Here is a 17,395-nt window from a genome sequence, read left to right on the forward strand (position 1 = left end):
TACTCACAAGAAATTCTGAAATGCCACTAACCCTCCTTGATGTATATCCAGCAATAAATACATCCTATATTAGGATATTATAGTCTGCTTTGCTATCTGAAAAGAAAGATAGAAAGGAATACCTTGAATTTAGACAAAGTTTCAGTAATTTGCTAAAGATCCGAGGGAAACTCAGATTTAAATCTTAATAACTTTTGTCAATACTTTACAGTAAGGCTTTAGATCAGTTGTAGGGTTGAAATGATATTATCAAATACTACCCATTTTATTTAAATCAGAAGAATAAATTCAGTGGGTGGCCCTTGAGGGTTGAATAAATGATTCCAATGGTTTCTTTAAAAGATTTTCCAGTGCTATATTGTTCCTTTAAGTTCTTTTCCATCTCTAACTCAATCTTTGTCTAGTTACTAGATTTATTCCACCACTCAATATTTTTTGCCCATTCCAGCCAGTGGCCAGAAAAGAGGAGTGTAAGAAAATTAAAATGCTGAAAAAAATAGATAATATTTTAACAAATTAGTTTTACTTCCATGAAGAAAATTAAACCATTATTCTGATCACTTCAAATGTTGTACCATATTTTATGTCTCCCGGTCAAAGGCCTTTGGTAGGAATAACAGCTGTTTTCACATTTTCTTTTTTAAAATGGTGGACAAGAATTTTCAAATCATATGATTAACCTGTTCTTTGCAGCTGTTGAAAGAAACAATTTAATGAGACTGGCTCAAACAATCCCTTTCACACCAGTGCAGTTTTTTGGTGAGTACCAGATTCCATGTTGATGTATGAAAACATTTTAGTTATTAGGAAAATTCATAATAATTTAGACTTAAAATGTACAATCATGCTATTGTCTGGCTATTTTTATCAAATCATGGTGCATCTCTCTCTCTCTCTCTCTCTCTCTCTCTCTCTCTCTCTCTCTCTCTCTCTCTCTCTCTCTCTCTCTCTCTCCCTCCCTCCCTCCCTCCCTCCCTCCCTCCCTCCCTCTCTCTCTCTCTCTCTCTCTCTATCTATCCTCCACTCCCTCCCTCCCTGACCCCCCTCTCTCCCCCTCTCATTTTATATCTCTATCTTTTGCATTATTTTGTATAATGCCATACCAAGAAATAATTAGAAAACATTGTCCTTAAAAACCCTTGCATTTCCCTCTATTATTAGAGCCAAGGTGGCGCAGTGGTTAAATGCAGCACTGCAGGCTACTGCTAGATCAGCAGTTCAGCGGTTCAAATCTCACCGGCTCAGGGTTGACTCAGCCTTCCATCCTTCCGAGGTGGGTAAAATGAGGACCCAGATTGTTGGGGGCAATATGCTGACTCTCTGTAAACCGCTTAGAGAGGGCTGAAAGCCCTATGAAGCGGTATATAAGTCTACTGCTATTGCTATTGCTATTATTAATCTCATTGCTTTTTGTTAATCTCATTGTTTTTTTGTTGTTAATCTCAGATTTTTTTTTTACAACATCTCAAATTTCTTTCTTTCTTTCTTTCTTTCTTAAATTTATTTAGCTGGAGAAGAAGTAACGATTTATAGACTGGAAGAAAGTTCACCTTCGAGCCTTGATAAAAGCATGTCCTCTTGGTCACAGCACGGCATGGCTGCCATGATTCAAGTTTTGTCTCAAGAGGAAATGGATGGAGGATTGAGGAGAGCCATGAAAGCTGTCTGCACCTGGTCTGAAAATAATGTGCTCAAGTTAGGTGAAGTTTTCATTGTAAAATCTTTCCTTCCGGAAGTTGTTCGGACTTGGCAGAAGATCTTCCATGAAAGCACAGTCCTCCATCTATGTCTCAGAGTGAGTATAATCTGATCAGCAATCCCTAATAATAATAGGAGGTTAGCAACATTCTACCAAAGGAGCCCACACTGTACACTGTAGTCTATCTACTCTATCTTGGCAGGGGTGGGATTCAAAAATGTTAGCAACCAGTTCTCTGCCTGGTTGCTGGGTGGGCATGGCCTATTTGGCCTCCTGCATCATGGGGGGAGTGGTATTTTCGCTCCTCCCAGGCTCTGAGGCCCTCTGGAGGCTAGAAACAGGCCTGTTTCCCCGTTTCTGGAACTACCGGGAGGTCCGTTTTTCACCTTCCCAGAGCCTCCGCACTGGCCCTGCACTTACCTGGCATCCAAAATGGGCAGCATGGAGACTTCTGGGAGAGGCGGGGTGGACAGGGCCAGCCAGTCCTTCCAACTACCGGTTTGGTGAACCAAATGTAAAATTAGCATCTAATTCACCTGAACCAGTCCAAACTAGCTGAATCCCACCCCTGCACCCTGATCTAAAATGGTGGTTTACCGAGGTCTGTCAAATCCCATTGCCAGATAAATCCCAACTCTGAGAACAGCCATCTCAGCCCTGCCTCCCCAAAAGTAGTTCTATTCATGACAATGGCTAAAATGGATTCATTAGAGCACACAAATAGTAACCAGTAACTACTAATATTCTCAGGTATGTATTGTAATGTATTCAAACTTGTACCAATCTAGAAATAAAGAGAAATTTTACATTTAGAACAATTAAGACCTTGCCTGTTTAGAAGTTGTGGGTGCTTCATCATTGGAAGTTTTTAAGAAGAGATTGGATGCCATTTGTCTGGAATGCTATAGGATCTCCTGCATGAGCAAGGGTTGAACTAGAAGTCTTCCAAGGTCCCTTCCAAGTCCATTATTCTGTAGTAGTGGGGGGGGTGGGGTGTCACAAAGCTGTTAATATCATTGTAATAGAAACTGGAAAGACCAGAAAGAGTATTCTTCTTATTTGTCAAGGAAATAAAATACAGTTACAGCTACATGGGATCAGCTCACTCATATTTTATAAATTATTTTGTGATTTTGTTTTCTAAGAAAACTAAATTTTCATTTTCATCCTGGCCTTTGATTGAGACTTATGAGTACTTCAAAGTTTCCCCCACCCAAGCCAATTAGTAGTTTTTAATACGATCTCTAAGCTGAGATTTCAAAATTCAGTTCTTACTTCAACTCTGGAAAGAGTCATTGGGCAGAGTTAGTTAAATCACATTGTCTCATCACAATCTTAAAAGAGATGGACGTACCATACTTAAAATGTGGACAGACAGAGCACCAACTTGCTAAATGTTATTGTAAACATTATTGAAATAATATATCTAGGGTTTTTATATTATTATTTTTAGGAAATACAACAGCAAAGGGCAGCTCAGAAATTGATATATACCTTCAATCAAATGAAGCCCCATAGCATTCCATATACCCCCAGGTATGAAAAATATGTTTCTAGAATTAAAATGTAAAAGACTAAACTTACTCATTCTATATAATATATTTTGATTTAATTAATAATATCAGTCATTAATAGACAGGCAGATACAATCCTGCACTAAAATGCCCACAATTATTAGAGGAATAGACAACTATTTATTCACATGTTTTACATATTATTACAGTCTACATTCCATTGAAATGCAAACCGTGACATATTTCATTTTCTTGGGCTCCACGATCTCTGCAGACAATGACTGCAGACATGAAATTAAAAGATGCTTTCCTCTTGGGGAAGAAAACTATGGCATAGTCAAAGTTATGGTTTTTTCAGAATGCGAGTTGGACTATAAGGAAGGCAGAGAATCCATGCTTTCGAATTATGGTGCTGGAGAAGACTCTTAAGAGTCCCTTGGACTGCAAAGAGATCAAACCAGTCAATTCTAAAGGAAATCAACCCTGATTGTTATTTGGAAGGACAGAAATTGAAACTGAAGCTTGAATACTTTGATCACTTAATGAGAAGTGAGGACTCATTGGAAACAACCCTGGAAAAAAATGAAGGCAAAAGGAGAAAAGAACATGAAGAAAAGTAGAGCATGAGATGGTTAGATAGTGTCATCAACACAATGAACATGAATTTGGGCAAATTCCAGGAGACAATGAAGGAGAGTGTGCCATGGTCCATCAGGTCGCAGAGTCAGACATGGCTTAGTGACTCAATAGCAACAACAATATTCCATCATTCCTCTCCTTCCATCTCTTTATATAATGACCACCCAAAACTGACATTACAAACAAGATGCCACTTTTCAGGACTGTGATAAATCATAAAGGGATGATCCACCATATTAAATATTTATTCAGGAAATACAGTTAATTTGGAGCATATTTCAACTCTCTGTCTGTCTGTCTGTCTGTCTGTCTGTCTCTCTCATACACACACACACACACACACACACACAAAATCTTATATATCTATCTACCTTGTTCCTTTTGTTCAATTCAGTGCGGACAAAATTGCTCAAGTCAGATAACAGTATGGCAGGATAAAATCCTTTTAAAGTGTGTACATTATTTTTTTCTGATATTACTTCAAGCTTCTCCATTCATCTGTATTCATTTAATGAGCAACATCAAAACTTCATTCTATATATTTAAAATGGAGATTTATTTGATTTACAAGATAATCAGAAATGCAAGACACACTTTTAATTTTGTGAATAGCGATTTCATTTGAGTACCCAACTTCAGAATTAGGAGAAAAGACTACATTAAGCCCTGTAGAAAGTAACCATGTAGGAATTTAAAAAGTATCAGAAAACTGCTGATTATTGCAAAAAAAAAAAAAAAAAAAAAAAAAGGCGGGGGGAATGTGCTAATAGTTTTGTGAGACCCAATAACTTCTTATGTGTTTACCTGATTCACCAGTGAATCTTCTAGGTGGCAATTATTATATTTTTATTCTCTTGTTAAATTGCCAGTGGTGATTTGTCCTCTGTAACTAGTTTGCCAGGATTATGATAATAGATTTTCTCAAAGTTGTACCCAATTTTCCCATCAAGCGTGGAGATTTTATGAAACGCTGTCTGAAAATTAGGTCCTCATTAACTCTTAGATTAATTATCTCAGGACATCTTTTTGGCTATAGTTCTCAACTTACTTTTTGGGAATAAATGCCATTTAATTCAATTAGGTTTATTTCTGCATAGACACAGATAGGATAACATTACATTTTAACATGCATTGTGCACATACTTATGTTTTTAATGTTGTTAAAAATTATGATTTTGATGAAAGTTGAATGTGAGATTAGTACCCGTTATTCGTCAAAAGCAGTGTGAAGAACACCTCCTGAAAAGATGCTCTCATTTCTTTTCAGATTCCTTGAAGTCTTTTTAATTTATTGCCATTCAGCCAATCAGTGGCTGACAATAGAGAAATACATGACAGGAGAATTCCGCAAGTACAATAACAATAATGGGGATGAAATCACACCTAGCAATTTGCTGGAAGAAGTTATGCTGGCTTTTTCTCACTGGAGTTATGAATATACCCGAGGAGAACTTCTTGTATTAGATTTGCAAGGTGAGTAAAAAAGACTGTCCCATGAAAATTAATAAAATCAAAGCTAGATAAATTGCATATGACACTTGAATGGCTAATACATCTATTTAAGTGTCAGTTTGTGGACCATAGTATAGTTTATCAGTTCTACGAATACAGTCCATAATACATGTGTGAATGTGTGCGCGCGCATACACACACACGCACAAACACACAGGCATACAAACACCCATCTATTGTTAGCAGTTGAATGATTAACAGTGACTTCTAGGCCTGTGTGTGTGCAACTACAAAAGATTGTGCAAGCATGCCACAATTTTCGTTCTGTGAGCAACATGATATTGCATTTCTGCTTTCATCATTCTACCTTCTTTACTTCCATCTTTGCAAATGCATGCGGACCTGTGTGAATTAGTTCTGATTCACCTTGAATATTTGAGATTTAGAATAAATATGATTTGTTTTAAGGCTGGGCTTAGAGATTTGAGGACAAATCCATTTGATCTGAGCTGTTTCTTTAAATTATAATGGGAAAAAGTCTCAACACTTTCTTGGGAAATATTCCTCCTGCATCTCTTTTAAGGTTCAGATCACATGCCTGAGACTCAATAGGCAGCAGCACCTGCCTAAATTTATCTTAGATCGAAGCAAGGTAGGATTAGGCCTGATTAATACTTCGATGTGGACTAGCCTGGAATTTGCAAAAACTTTTTATTTCCAGAAAAAGAGCATCACAAACTCTTCCCTGCTGATGCTAAGCAAATGGATCAGAAGGGCTCCAAGAGTGATTCACCCAGTATTGCCTAATTATCACCAAAAGTGCACCTTTATCTTAAAAAGTATGAGGAAAGCTCCCATTTTTTTTTTAGGAAGGAAGAAAGTTGAGATCGTTGAATTAAAACTTGAAGACAATACTGAAAGTAAAAAAAATAGAAAATCTATACAATTATTTCTCAGTTGCTTTCTTGGAGTGCAGGGCTTGGCATTGCATTGCATTTGTGTTGGAAGTACCAAGGCATTTCCAGGTTGAACGGATTAGCTGGTGACATCACCATTGCCCAGGGGACACTTGGTTGTTCCCTTTCATGACCCTGTTATTGTGCCCAACAAAGTGGTACCTATTTATCTACTTGCGTTTGCATTCTTTCAAACTGATAGGTGGGCAGGAATTGGAAAAAATAACAGAAGCTTACCCCATCACACAGTCTCATACACAGGTTCTAACCACGCGAAACATATTTCCTGACTTGGCACAATACTAAGTAATTATTGAGTTGTCCTTAACAGGCAGGGAAATGTTGCTGCCTCTGATCACTGGTTTTTAGGGATATCTAAAACTATAGTAATTAACTAACTTGGCATAACTGGTTAGAAAGTTTGACTCCTAAGCATTGCCTCTTGGTTGGCTTTGGTGAGGTGAGGTGAGTGCAGGGCTGGGTTGGGTTGGGTTTGCAAGCATATTAACAAAGCTTGACCTCTTGCTGATATGGGGAAATATGATCACCCAGAGATCATTTGGCACAAATAAGGTAGCAATCATAGCCTTAGCCTTAGAGCCAAGGTGGCGCAGTGGTTAAATGCAGCACTGCAGGCTACTGCTAGATCAGCAGGTCAGCGGTTCAAATCTCACCGGCTCAGGGTTGACTCAGCCTTCCATCCTTCCGAGGAGGGTAAAATGAGGACCCAGATTGTTGGGGGCAATATGCTGACTCTCTGTAAACCGCTTAGAGAGACCTGAAAGGCCTATGAAGCGGTATATAAGTCTACTGCTATTGCCTTGGCACATCTGCATTCTTTAAGTTATGAGATTTGGAGCACTTGTGTTAACCTGGCAAGTTCATGCTATAGTATATGTATTAATCTTTGATTACTGCATACCACCATTACTTATCTCTTAGGAAAATGAAGGTGTGGTTGCTTGGTATAGAACATGTTTTTTTTAAAGTACAAGTTAGATGCATCTATATATTTGCTCTCATTGCTCTCAATCACGTGAAGTGTTACTACCACTTTATAATGCCTTGGTAAGGCCACACTTGGAATACTGTATTCAGTTTTGGTCGCCACGATGTAGAAAAGATGTGGAGACTCTAGAAAGAGTGCAGAGAAGAGCAACAAAGATGATTAGGGGACTGGAGACTAAAACATATGAAGAACGGTTGCAGGACTGGGTATGTCTAGTTTAATAGAAAGAAGGACTAGGGGAGACATGATAGCAGTGTTCCAATATCTCAGGGGTTGCCACAAAGAAGAGGGAGTCAAACTATTCTCCAAGGCAGCTGAGGGTAGAACAAGAAGCAATGGGTGGAAACTAATCAAGGAGAGAAGCAACTTAGAACTGAGGAGAAATTTCCTGACAGTTAGAACAATTAATCAGTGGAACAGCTTGCCTCCAGAAGTTGTGAATGCCCCAACACTGGAGGTCTTTAAGAAGATGTTGGATAGCCATCTGTCTGAAACGGTATAGGGTTTCCTGCCTAGGCAGGGGGTTGGACTAGAAGACCTCCAAGGTCCCTTCCAACTCTGCTATTGTATTGTATTGTATGCTACCTTTCTTTAATGGAATTGTACAGTTGTGTGCTTCTAGCTGTTCCTACTAATCTGGTTGCTTTTAAGTCTTTCCTGTCTATATTATTTTTGATATATTAGTGTATTAAGAATTTGCATATGTATTTCTGCATTTATCTGAATCTGGAGATTAACAGGAAGAAGTAACTATTGATTAGCTCTACACATTTGGGCTCCAGTTACTTTCTGAGTCTACATTGGTGTAGTTATTCAAGAACAAGGTTGCTTATATTGCAGATGCTAAATTAGCTGATAATACATTCTATTCCTACATGAAATTGGTGTGTCAAATTCACAGTGAACATGGAGAATAGTAAATTTGCCAGAAGGGGGCTATTAGTTTGAGAGAGAAAGTGCCTGATGTGAGCCAGAACAGCCATGGGTACTGATAGAATCTAGTCCATATATTGTCATAGCCAGTTCAATGTCAGGGATAACTAGTGCACAAATATCACAGAATACTTGTTAACAGAATAAAGATTTTTTTAAAAAATAAGAAACAATATTAAGCATCTAAATCCATCATTTATACACAATATAATACAATCAGGGATTCCATGTTTACCTAACAGTTCTTAATAATACAGTTTCAATTTATCACTTTTTAAAAAACTGTTTTAAAGCAAATTGACTTGTTCCAAAATGAAACATTAACCTCTAGGGCTTCATGAATGCCATGAGGTCCCGCTGAAATCATCAAGGGAACACCCTTGAGGACTAGTTTGCCTTCTGATAAATGGATGTTTTGTGACTGGCCACACAACAGTAATTTTGTGACTAGGGAACTCATCTATGGAAGCTTTCGCAATTCTGAAATGACCCATAAAATTTAACCAACTTTGACACAAATAAATGAAACATTAATATGCTTAATGTAAGCTATTGTTTCAGGACAGAAAAACAAGCTTACACAATAGATTAAATATGAGGATCCAAATTTCAACCTTGATCTAGATCAGTGGTAGTCAACCTGGTCCCTACCACCCACTAGTGGGCGTTTCAGCTTTCATGGTGGGCGGTAGGGGTTTGCTGTAACTCTGCTTTATAAATTTTATAAAGTAAAGTTGCTTCCCTACTTTATAAATCACAATTACTGTGGAACCGGTGGGTGGTTAGAAAATTTTACTACTAAGAGAGATACAAAAGTGGGCGGTATGTATAAAAAGATTGACTACCCCGATCTAGATATTCTGGAGCATATGAAGGTTTCAGAGCTGGAATATATCTATAGTGTTTATATATTTTATTCAGAGTAGGGAAGTTTTGTTGCACACAATGGAAAGTAGTTCTTATCTTAGTTTTATCTGACATTGAAACATATATCCTATTTATATATAGTTCCAGCAATATACATTTGGATCCACAAAATATTTTTGAATGATAGCTTTTATGTTCTTTGCTTCTCATTTAAGCTAAAAAATGTTTTAAAAATAGTTGAGTATGCGACGTTTGTTGTAGTCTAATATAATTTATAATTTTAATATTGCTTTTTCACTTTTGCTCTGTAAACCAAAAGATTAGATAACTGTACAATAATTGCACAATAATAACAATTTGTTATAATTTCACAAATGGTTTTTAAGAAGACAATTACCTACTAATAACCATTATAAATTTGAATTCTGCAGGTGTTGGAGAAAGCCTCACTGATCCATCTGTTATTAAACCTGAAGACAAACAGTAAGTATAATCACGTAAATGTATCATATAAAATGTGATGTATACTCCATGATTCAATTAATCTTTGATATTAACTGTAATGCACATATACATATTTTTATTCATTGCTGACAGTGATGTTCTTTTTGGTTAACAGCCCAGTTTTGTATATTTTTCTTTTTACCCAGCCGATTAAGAATAATGTAATGCATTGACAAAAAGGTAACTGAAGAAAATTATAATAAAGCTATAAATGCAGATATTTACTGAAAAACCTGGCAACAGAAGTGATAAATATTTGACTTATATTGAATGGACATAACCGATTTCCTGGTTCATTTCAGATACAACAAGTAGTGCTGAGGTTACTATATTGTTTCTTGTGGATTAAATAGGCCTTTTAATCCTAGGAATGCACAAGAAACAAACTACAGTTAATGAAATGCTATCTAACCACAGTTCTCATAAGTAATGCTCATGACACTAGTTGAAGGATTAGGTTTTACCCTCCAGCTACTTTGTAAAGTGGTATCTGTGTCAAACTAGACTGTGGTATGAGTTTATAACATTAATTTTTAATAAGTGCTACATCCTCTAGGCTAATAGAAGCTCACACAACGAAGCATTTTGTTATTCCATTCCTCCTGCACTCATCCTCCAATCTGTTTGGGCAGGTCCCCCCCAAAACCGGGCATCCAACTAAGGGTATTTGTGATATGCAGGTGGAAAAGATGTGTACAGATATCATGACATTAATTACTCCTTTGTTATTTTCAAATTCTAGAGGGATGACCTTCGGACCGGCAAACCTTGGAGAAGAAGCCTTCAAAAATTTCATTTCAAAGCACTGCTGCAATTCTTGTTGCAAGAAACTCAAACTTCCTGGTATGCCATAGCAAAGCTCTGAAGAACGTTTTTGAACAAATTTGGCCTTAGATCTAATTCCTGAATCTAGGACTGAGCTCCTTGAATTGACGTTGGTAACAAAATATTCCAAGAAAGAGTTGTATAAATTAACATTTTCCATTAATATTTTGAGGGTCTGCACACTACTAACATACTGTAGGTCTAGAAAAAAAGCATCACAAAGCCTTATTTTTTGGTTTTCTATTTCAAATCGATCTGGCAAACTTTAAATATGGGGTGCACTTTTTTAATGCTAAAAGTCTTACTTGGCTTTTCATGATCCATTCCAAAGATGGAAGGAACAAGAAAAGGAATGAATAAAAAGAAAAAAAATATTTATATTACATTCCTTATTATCATATTAAAAGTGGCCATTTTTGTAGAGGCCTCAAGGCCTTGGACCTGTGCACTAAAATCATGTCCTTTCTCTAAATAGTATATTAGATTAGTTTTTTAGTAGAGTGACTACAGTAAAGCGGTAGATTTGAAGGTTAAATAAGCAGCCTTCACTTCTTTGTTTTACAATCTAATGAATTATAGGAAGGAAGTAATAATAAAAGTATTTATTTTCAATCTGTATAATTAGTAAGTTTTATGAAGATGTCATGCATAGTTGAAGCTATATCCCTTCAGTTACTAATATGAATATATTTTACCAAAATCCATTTGGACGATGGTTGTGATGTTATTCTTTTGGAGCTCTATCTACTTATATTTGGGTCCTGCAGCAAACTTCAGAATGATAACATTGATCTTAAAAGATATCTCTTCTAGGACCCACGTTGCTGCTGTTAAGAAGATAGAGTGCTGAGTTACAAAATGGGAATCTCTGTGGTGTATCATCTGATTTATTCATATATTTTGTCTCTGGGCAAATGTTGGAATATCCTTCACTGTTCATATTAGACACCAATGTCCGATGAAAGATATGGCACAAGAAGAAGAAGTTAATATTAGAGGACTTCACTCTTTATGTCCTATACGTGGTATCGGAGAGTCATGATTTCCACAGCATGAATTCCATGACTTGTCCCAGATAATCTCTGCCTCATGCATATGACAACATAGGTTAGATGTTGATTTTGTCCCATAAACAACTTGTGTGCTGTGACCTGGATATACAAGGCCTTACACTTTAGTTCCTCCTATGGCCTCATACCTCATAGTTTAGATGTGTTCTGACCCAGCCTTGGCAGAAAAAAGAAACAGACTTCTTGTCATGAAAAATCCCTCTTTATTTACCTCTTGTGAATTAATGGCATTCACACACTGCAAAGTCCAGGCAATAGTCCTTCAAAGAATTAACTGAAGTAACAGACCTTATCAGTTCCTTGCGATAATTGCAAGGCCGTGAGCTCCCAGCGGAAAAGCTGCAAATTAAGTTCTAGCAATCAGTCTCTGTGGCATGAAACATGGTGAGCAAAATCTTCAGAAATACGAACTGTTGTCTCCTATGACAACAACTCTCCTTTCCTTCTATTTTTTCCCCAGCCAGGGAGGGGCCATTCAGCATCCACGTGTGTTCCCGAGTCGACTCCTTGTCCTCTGTTGTTTACCTCTCCTAACAGCTCTGCTTATACGTGCATCTAGAACAAGCCCCAGCTGTTCTTCCTCCTCACTCAGATCAGCCTTCAAAGCAGCTGCCTCTCTGGTGGCTGAGAAATGTCAGACGACACTGTTTCTATCTCTGCGCCTGATGTAGCGCATCCATCAGAACCTTCCCCAGACTCCAGAACTGGAACAAATTCTTCCCCAAGCTCCTCATCGTCCGAGTCTGCTGCCAGCTCTGCTGCCAGCTGTGGGGCCACAACAAGTTGGGATTGATTGTCACCCAGGACTTTCTTGAAAAAGTCCACAATAATGGATGGATTTGGAGGGAATATGAAAGGTGCTTGGGGAGTTTTCCAATATCTAGTGGGCAGTTCTTTTGATTTAGGTAATTAATTTCTGGTAACAGGAAGTAGCTTGGAGGCTTAATGTTCTCAAGTGGATTTTTTTTCTATTGGTTCATCTTAAGGAGGTCTGAGCAGCAATGGAGATGAAGCAGGAGACATTATTATTATTATTATTATTATTATTATTATTATTACTAGTAATAGTAGCACTGGGTATTTTAATGCTGTATATAGATTGTATGTTTGTTATTGTTGGGATCCTTGGAGATTGCAGCATGTAATAAAGATATATTATCTAAGATAAAGCTTTTTTCTGTTTTCATAGATTTGAAAAGAAATGATTATGCATCTGGGAGGGTCAATCCAGCTTTTGAAATTGAAACTGAAATACCAATGGCAGCAGAAGATGAGAATGCAAACAATAGGGACGATGAACCACTGGAATATTATACTCGGCTGTGAAGCAAGAGCTACTAATTTTCATCATTAGAATTTTTTTTCTGAAGGGCCAAATCCTGGGAACTCTACTACCTCCACTGTCTGTACTTTTTTAGAATAAAGAAATAAAAACCATTAATATGAAATCTTTTGCAAATAAATTCCTTCTAAAATAAGGAGTCTTCTCTGTTTTTAAAGGTTATTCACCAAGGTCACTGGATTAATTGAAACAGTGCCAGTGCTTCAATTTATGAATGTTTAAAAGTGTGTCACTTAAAACAAGAACAGTTCTTATGGTTCTGAGAAATTGGAGAATTTTCTAGAAACAAATTCAAGGAAATCCCCCAGTTGGCAACTAGAAATATTCAGTCCTGGTCAAAGGTGGTCAAACTTGTTGACAAAATAGCCAGATAAAAGTTGGGGTTCAAAATTTCCAAGAAAAGAAGTTCCAAAGTCCAGGAGTTTCATCTGAAAAGGTCTCCAGCATTTATATTTTACTAGCGGATAACCCGGTGATGCCTGGGTATTTATTTATAGAGGGAAAATGTCCGGACCAAATGTAATTTCTAATGTTGGATTTTCCCTCTTACCAGAGGGAGCCCCTTTGTGGAGTGCTGTGAATCTGTTACCATGGCAACTCCGGGGCGCTGTACAGTAGAAGTCAGTATGGCAGTATGACACAACAGGCTGAATCTTAATAGAACACCCCCAAGGGGTATTAGGGTGTCTTACCCCCACATTTGTCTCCAGAGAGTAAGTCATCTGTGTACCAAGTTTGGTTGAAATTGCTCAAGGCATTCCAGAGTTATGCATAACATAACATAACATAACATAAACACCCACAGCCATTTTTATATACAGTATATAAATGAATGAATGTTTTGCTCATCTTTTTACTTTAACTGAGTAGTTCTATAATTATGGCTGGTAATTTTAATAAAGTTTTGGGTGTTTGGTTTTGTGTCCTGCGGCGGCAATAACTGAGGAGGCAGTAATTCACTCAAACGTTTATTAACGCAGACAACGCTAGAACTGACAGAACAACACAAACCGCGTCTGACAGCTATTTATACTTGTAGCTGTCAGACGGGGAACCAATGGGAGAGCTGTATTTCTCCCGCCGGCCAGCAGGCGTGCCTGGACCAATCAGGGGCTTTTTCCTAGATGCCGCCTGCCGGCCACGTCTACTAGAACACAACATTTGGGTTAACCATGGCTTCACTTCAAGTAAGTTCTGATCACATAGACTGAAATATTTATTAAATTTAATAGGGTGGGTATCTGTTAACATTTGAACTCATTCCAATGAGAATGTACTTTAGCTCCCAGTTCCCCATCAGACCTGTTCCTTATATTTTTTATAATGAGATTTTCATTGATTATGTTTGTGTATTTGTAAATAAAACCAGTTCTTGTATAAATGTGCTGTAAGTTATTTAGGATTTGATCAAACTTTAAATTAGAATGTCAGAAAAATAATTTTCATATGATCACCTAACTTGGAAATACAAGGTATAGGATCTTATTGCAAGTCAGATTTAAGTTAACTTAACTTAAGTTAACTTCATGTTTTTTTATCCTGAGCTGGAATCAAATTCTCAGGGCTTCAGGCATTATCCCTACAGACATAAGGCAGACTAAACAAAGATCTTTTCTCACAAAATTATGTGAGCTACAGCCCTTCACAGCAACAACAACAACAACAACAACAACAATGGAATGTTAGTATTGAAATAGTGTGAGGTATTTCAGACAGAGCTCTGAATGAGACTGCACAGTGTTGCCTTAAAATAAAATTATAAGAAGAAAGATAACTAAATCTTCTATATGAATGTATATGACAGATGTTTTCCTCAGTCTTTATAATGAGGGTTAGAGTAAATTAAAAAAAGAAGTAGAAATGCACTGTAGACACACAGTGTGGTATGCAAATTTAACACTTTTGTCAATATTAATTGTCAACATTTATCAAATGTGCCTTGTTATCTCAAGAGCTAGTATAATTTCGCTCTTGGAATGGTTAATAATTTCACTTGAGTCCTCCAACTTTTAGGAACCAATGCAAGGAAAGAAAATCTCAAACAAAGAATAAATCTGTTTTTACTTAATATTTAAGTAAAATCTCTCTCTCTCTCTGTCTCTCTGTCTCTGTCTCTGTCTCTCTCTCTGTCTCTCTCTCTCTCTCTCTCTCTCTCTGTCTCTCTGTCTCTGTCTCTGTCTCTGTCTCTGTCTCTCTCTCTCTCTCTCTCTCTCTATCTATCTATCTATCTATCTATCTATCTATCTATCTCTGAGAGATGAGGAATAGATCTATTTAACATGAACTGTACTGGACATCATTGCCTTCTTATAAGCACATGAAATAAATATATTATGCGGAAGTGACTGTCTTTATAATTTGTGTGCTCAAAAGCCAGGGGGAAAAACAACAACAAATTGGCAATTCAATGCTTTAGGGAAGAGGCAAGATATTTGGGTAGGAAGAGGGATTGTTTGTATCCCCGGACATTTTCTAGCATTTTTACCATTATTGAAATCACTACGGCTTGCTTTTATTACCATAGTTTTGTTACCAGATATATAACCTTCTGATAACTTTTGATCCTGTTTTTAACATCCATCTCCCTCTCTCTCATCTCCCATCCATCCATCCATCCATCCATCCATCCATCATGCTTTGTTTGCATTTTTTGTTACAAAATATATGTCAGGGAGATCCCCTTAGCACTATTGAAAAACTGCCTCCTGTGAAATTGTACATTTTGTGGTCACTTTATTACTTTAGGTTCAACTCAACAGCAGGCAGATAAACAACCATGAAGTAACTCTTTACATAAGTAGCCTTTTAATCTTAATATACACTGCACCAGTAAGGGCCCCATGGAGAATTTTAATTCATTGTTTGCACTGGTGGGTGATTATAAATGCTACAAATTGTAGCCATGTCAACAGCAAACACTGACATAGTGGAGATGTTACAGTTGATGTGCTCAAATTCAAACCTTACTTTAATCTAAGAGATTTTTCTGACAGAAGATCAAAAACTGTCCCAGGAAGATCTCTACCTTAGCCTAGGTGTGATGCTAGATGGAGTAGGGCCCCAGGGCAATCCTTGAAGACTTCTTAATGCACTTGGTTGTATCTGAAGGGTCACGTGCTAGCAATATTTTAATGTAGGTGATTAGCAGAGGCTGCAGAAACAATGCTGAACTGGTCAGAGAAAACTGAGATACCAGTTGAACCTTGAAATGGCAGGAGAAGAACAGAAGTATAATGTTCCACTGGCACAAGAGAAGCAACATTAAAAGCTATTAGCTTGCCATATTAAATACATTGAGAACTGAGGCATGGATAAAATCCAAAGCAGGATTAACCTTGCCACTCTAACAAATTCCTATCCATACTGTTAAATGAAATAATTAAACTTTCTTGCTGCCCACTCCAATGAACATCAGCATTCTCTTCATACCATTCAACTTTTATCTACAAATGAATAACAAAAACAACAATAAGAACAACAACAACAACTTGAACACCATGGGCATTGACAAATTCACTGTCCATCAATTGCAAAAGGCATGTTTACTAGGAACAGCTTCCATCCTGCAACAATATCTGTAACGCCATCAAACATCCAGACCTGCTTATCCCAGGTCCTTGTCAAGGACTCGATAGGGAGGCAAAAATGCAAAACCCAGTCTGAACATTTGGCAATGATCAATAATTATAACAACAATAAAAACCTCAGACAATGAACGAGGCCTGAACAACATTAATTTTACTATCACTCCATTCACAGCTTTGTTCATTTGAAGAAGACCACAATTATCCACAAATCAATGGAAGAAATAGCATTAGCAAAAACCTAGCAGTTCCTTCCTCAGAGGTAACCTCATTATTCAATTCAAATTGATTAAGTATTAAATCTGCCCAAGTCCAGAGTTGGCATCTTAAGATGGGTGCTTTCTGAGGGCAGGCAGGCAGCGACATAGTTTCTTGGCATTCTGCAGCTCTTCTAAATCAAGCATTGAAAGCCTGCCTTCATCAATGATCTCAATAGTATAGCAAACATATGTGTGTGTGTGTGTGTGTGCGCGCGCGCGCGCGCTCGCATAGGCATAAAAAAGTACAGGTAGTCCTCAACTCATACCCACAATTGAGCCCATCATTTTCATTGCTAAGCAAAAGGTGAAGTGAGTTTTGCCCCAGTTTTACGACCTTTTTGCCATAGTTAAGTAAATCACCAGTCGTTAAGTGAATCATGCAGTCGTTAAGAAAATCTGGCTTCCCCAATTGACTTTGCTTGTTAGAAGACGTTTACAAATGGAGATCATGTGACTCCGGGACACTGCAACTGACATAAATACCCTGTCCACAGCATTTCGCTGGTCTACTAATTTAGTAATAAAGTAATAAAGTCTACTAATTTAAACTTTATATTAGTCAAAGAATGAAATAAGATTGGTTTGGCATGATATGTATTTAACAAACCTATGCTGGCTACTAGTTATAACATGATTTGTTTCTAGATGTTCACAGATATGGTTTTCAATTATTTTTTTCTGTATCTTCCCAGGTATTGATGTAAGGCTGGTTGGTCTGATTGTTCCTTAGATCTTCCTTTT

General features: G+C 37.3%; 1 protein-coding gene across 1 annotated transcript in view; it reads left to right on the forward strand.

The window, feature by feature from the left end:
- Nucleotides 1–14,299, forward strand: part of TRPM6 (transient receptor potential cation channel subfamily M member 6) — an 86,863-nt gene extending 72,564 nt beyond the window's left edge. The window contains exons 34-40 of the mRNA XM_087715985.1: nt 694–759; nt 1,509–1,795; nt 3,153–3,235; nt 5,120–5,325; nt 9,501–9,552; nt 10,316–10,416; nt 12,658–14,299. Of these exons, the coding sequence (XP_087572111.1) occupies nt 694–759; nt 1,509–1,795; nt 3,153–3,235; nt 5,120–5,325; nt 9,501–9,552; nt 10,316–10,416; nt 12,658–12,794 (932 nt within the window). The 3' untranslated portion in view covers nt 12,795–14,299. The remainder of the gene's footprint in view (nt 1–693; nt 760–1,508; nt 1,796–3,152; nt 3,236–5,119; nt 5,326–9,500; nt 9,553–10,315; nt 10,417–12,657) is intronic.
- Nucleotides 14,300–17,395: the final 3,096 nt, after the last annotated feature.

Source organism: Thamnophis sirtalis, unplaced genomic scaffold (genome assembly GCF_051295495.1).
Source record: "Thamnophis sirtalis isolate CommonGarterSnake01/CBP01778 unplaced genomic scaffold, rThaSir2_p1.2 scaffold_5, whole genome shotgun sequence".
Lineage (NCBI taxonomy): Eukaryota > Metazoa > Chordata > Lepidosauria > Squamata > Natricidae > Thamnophis > Thamnophis sirtalis.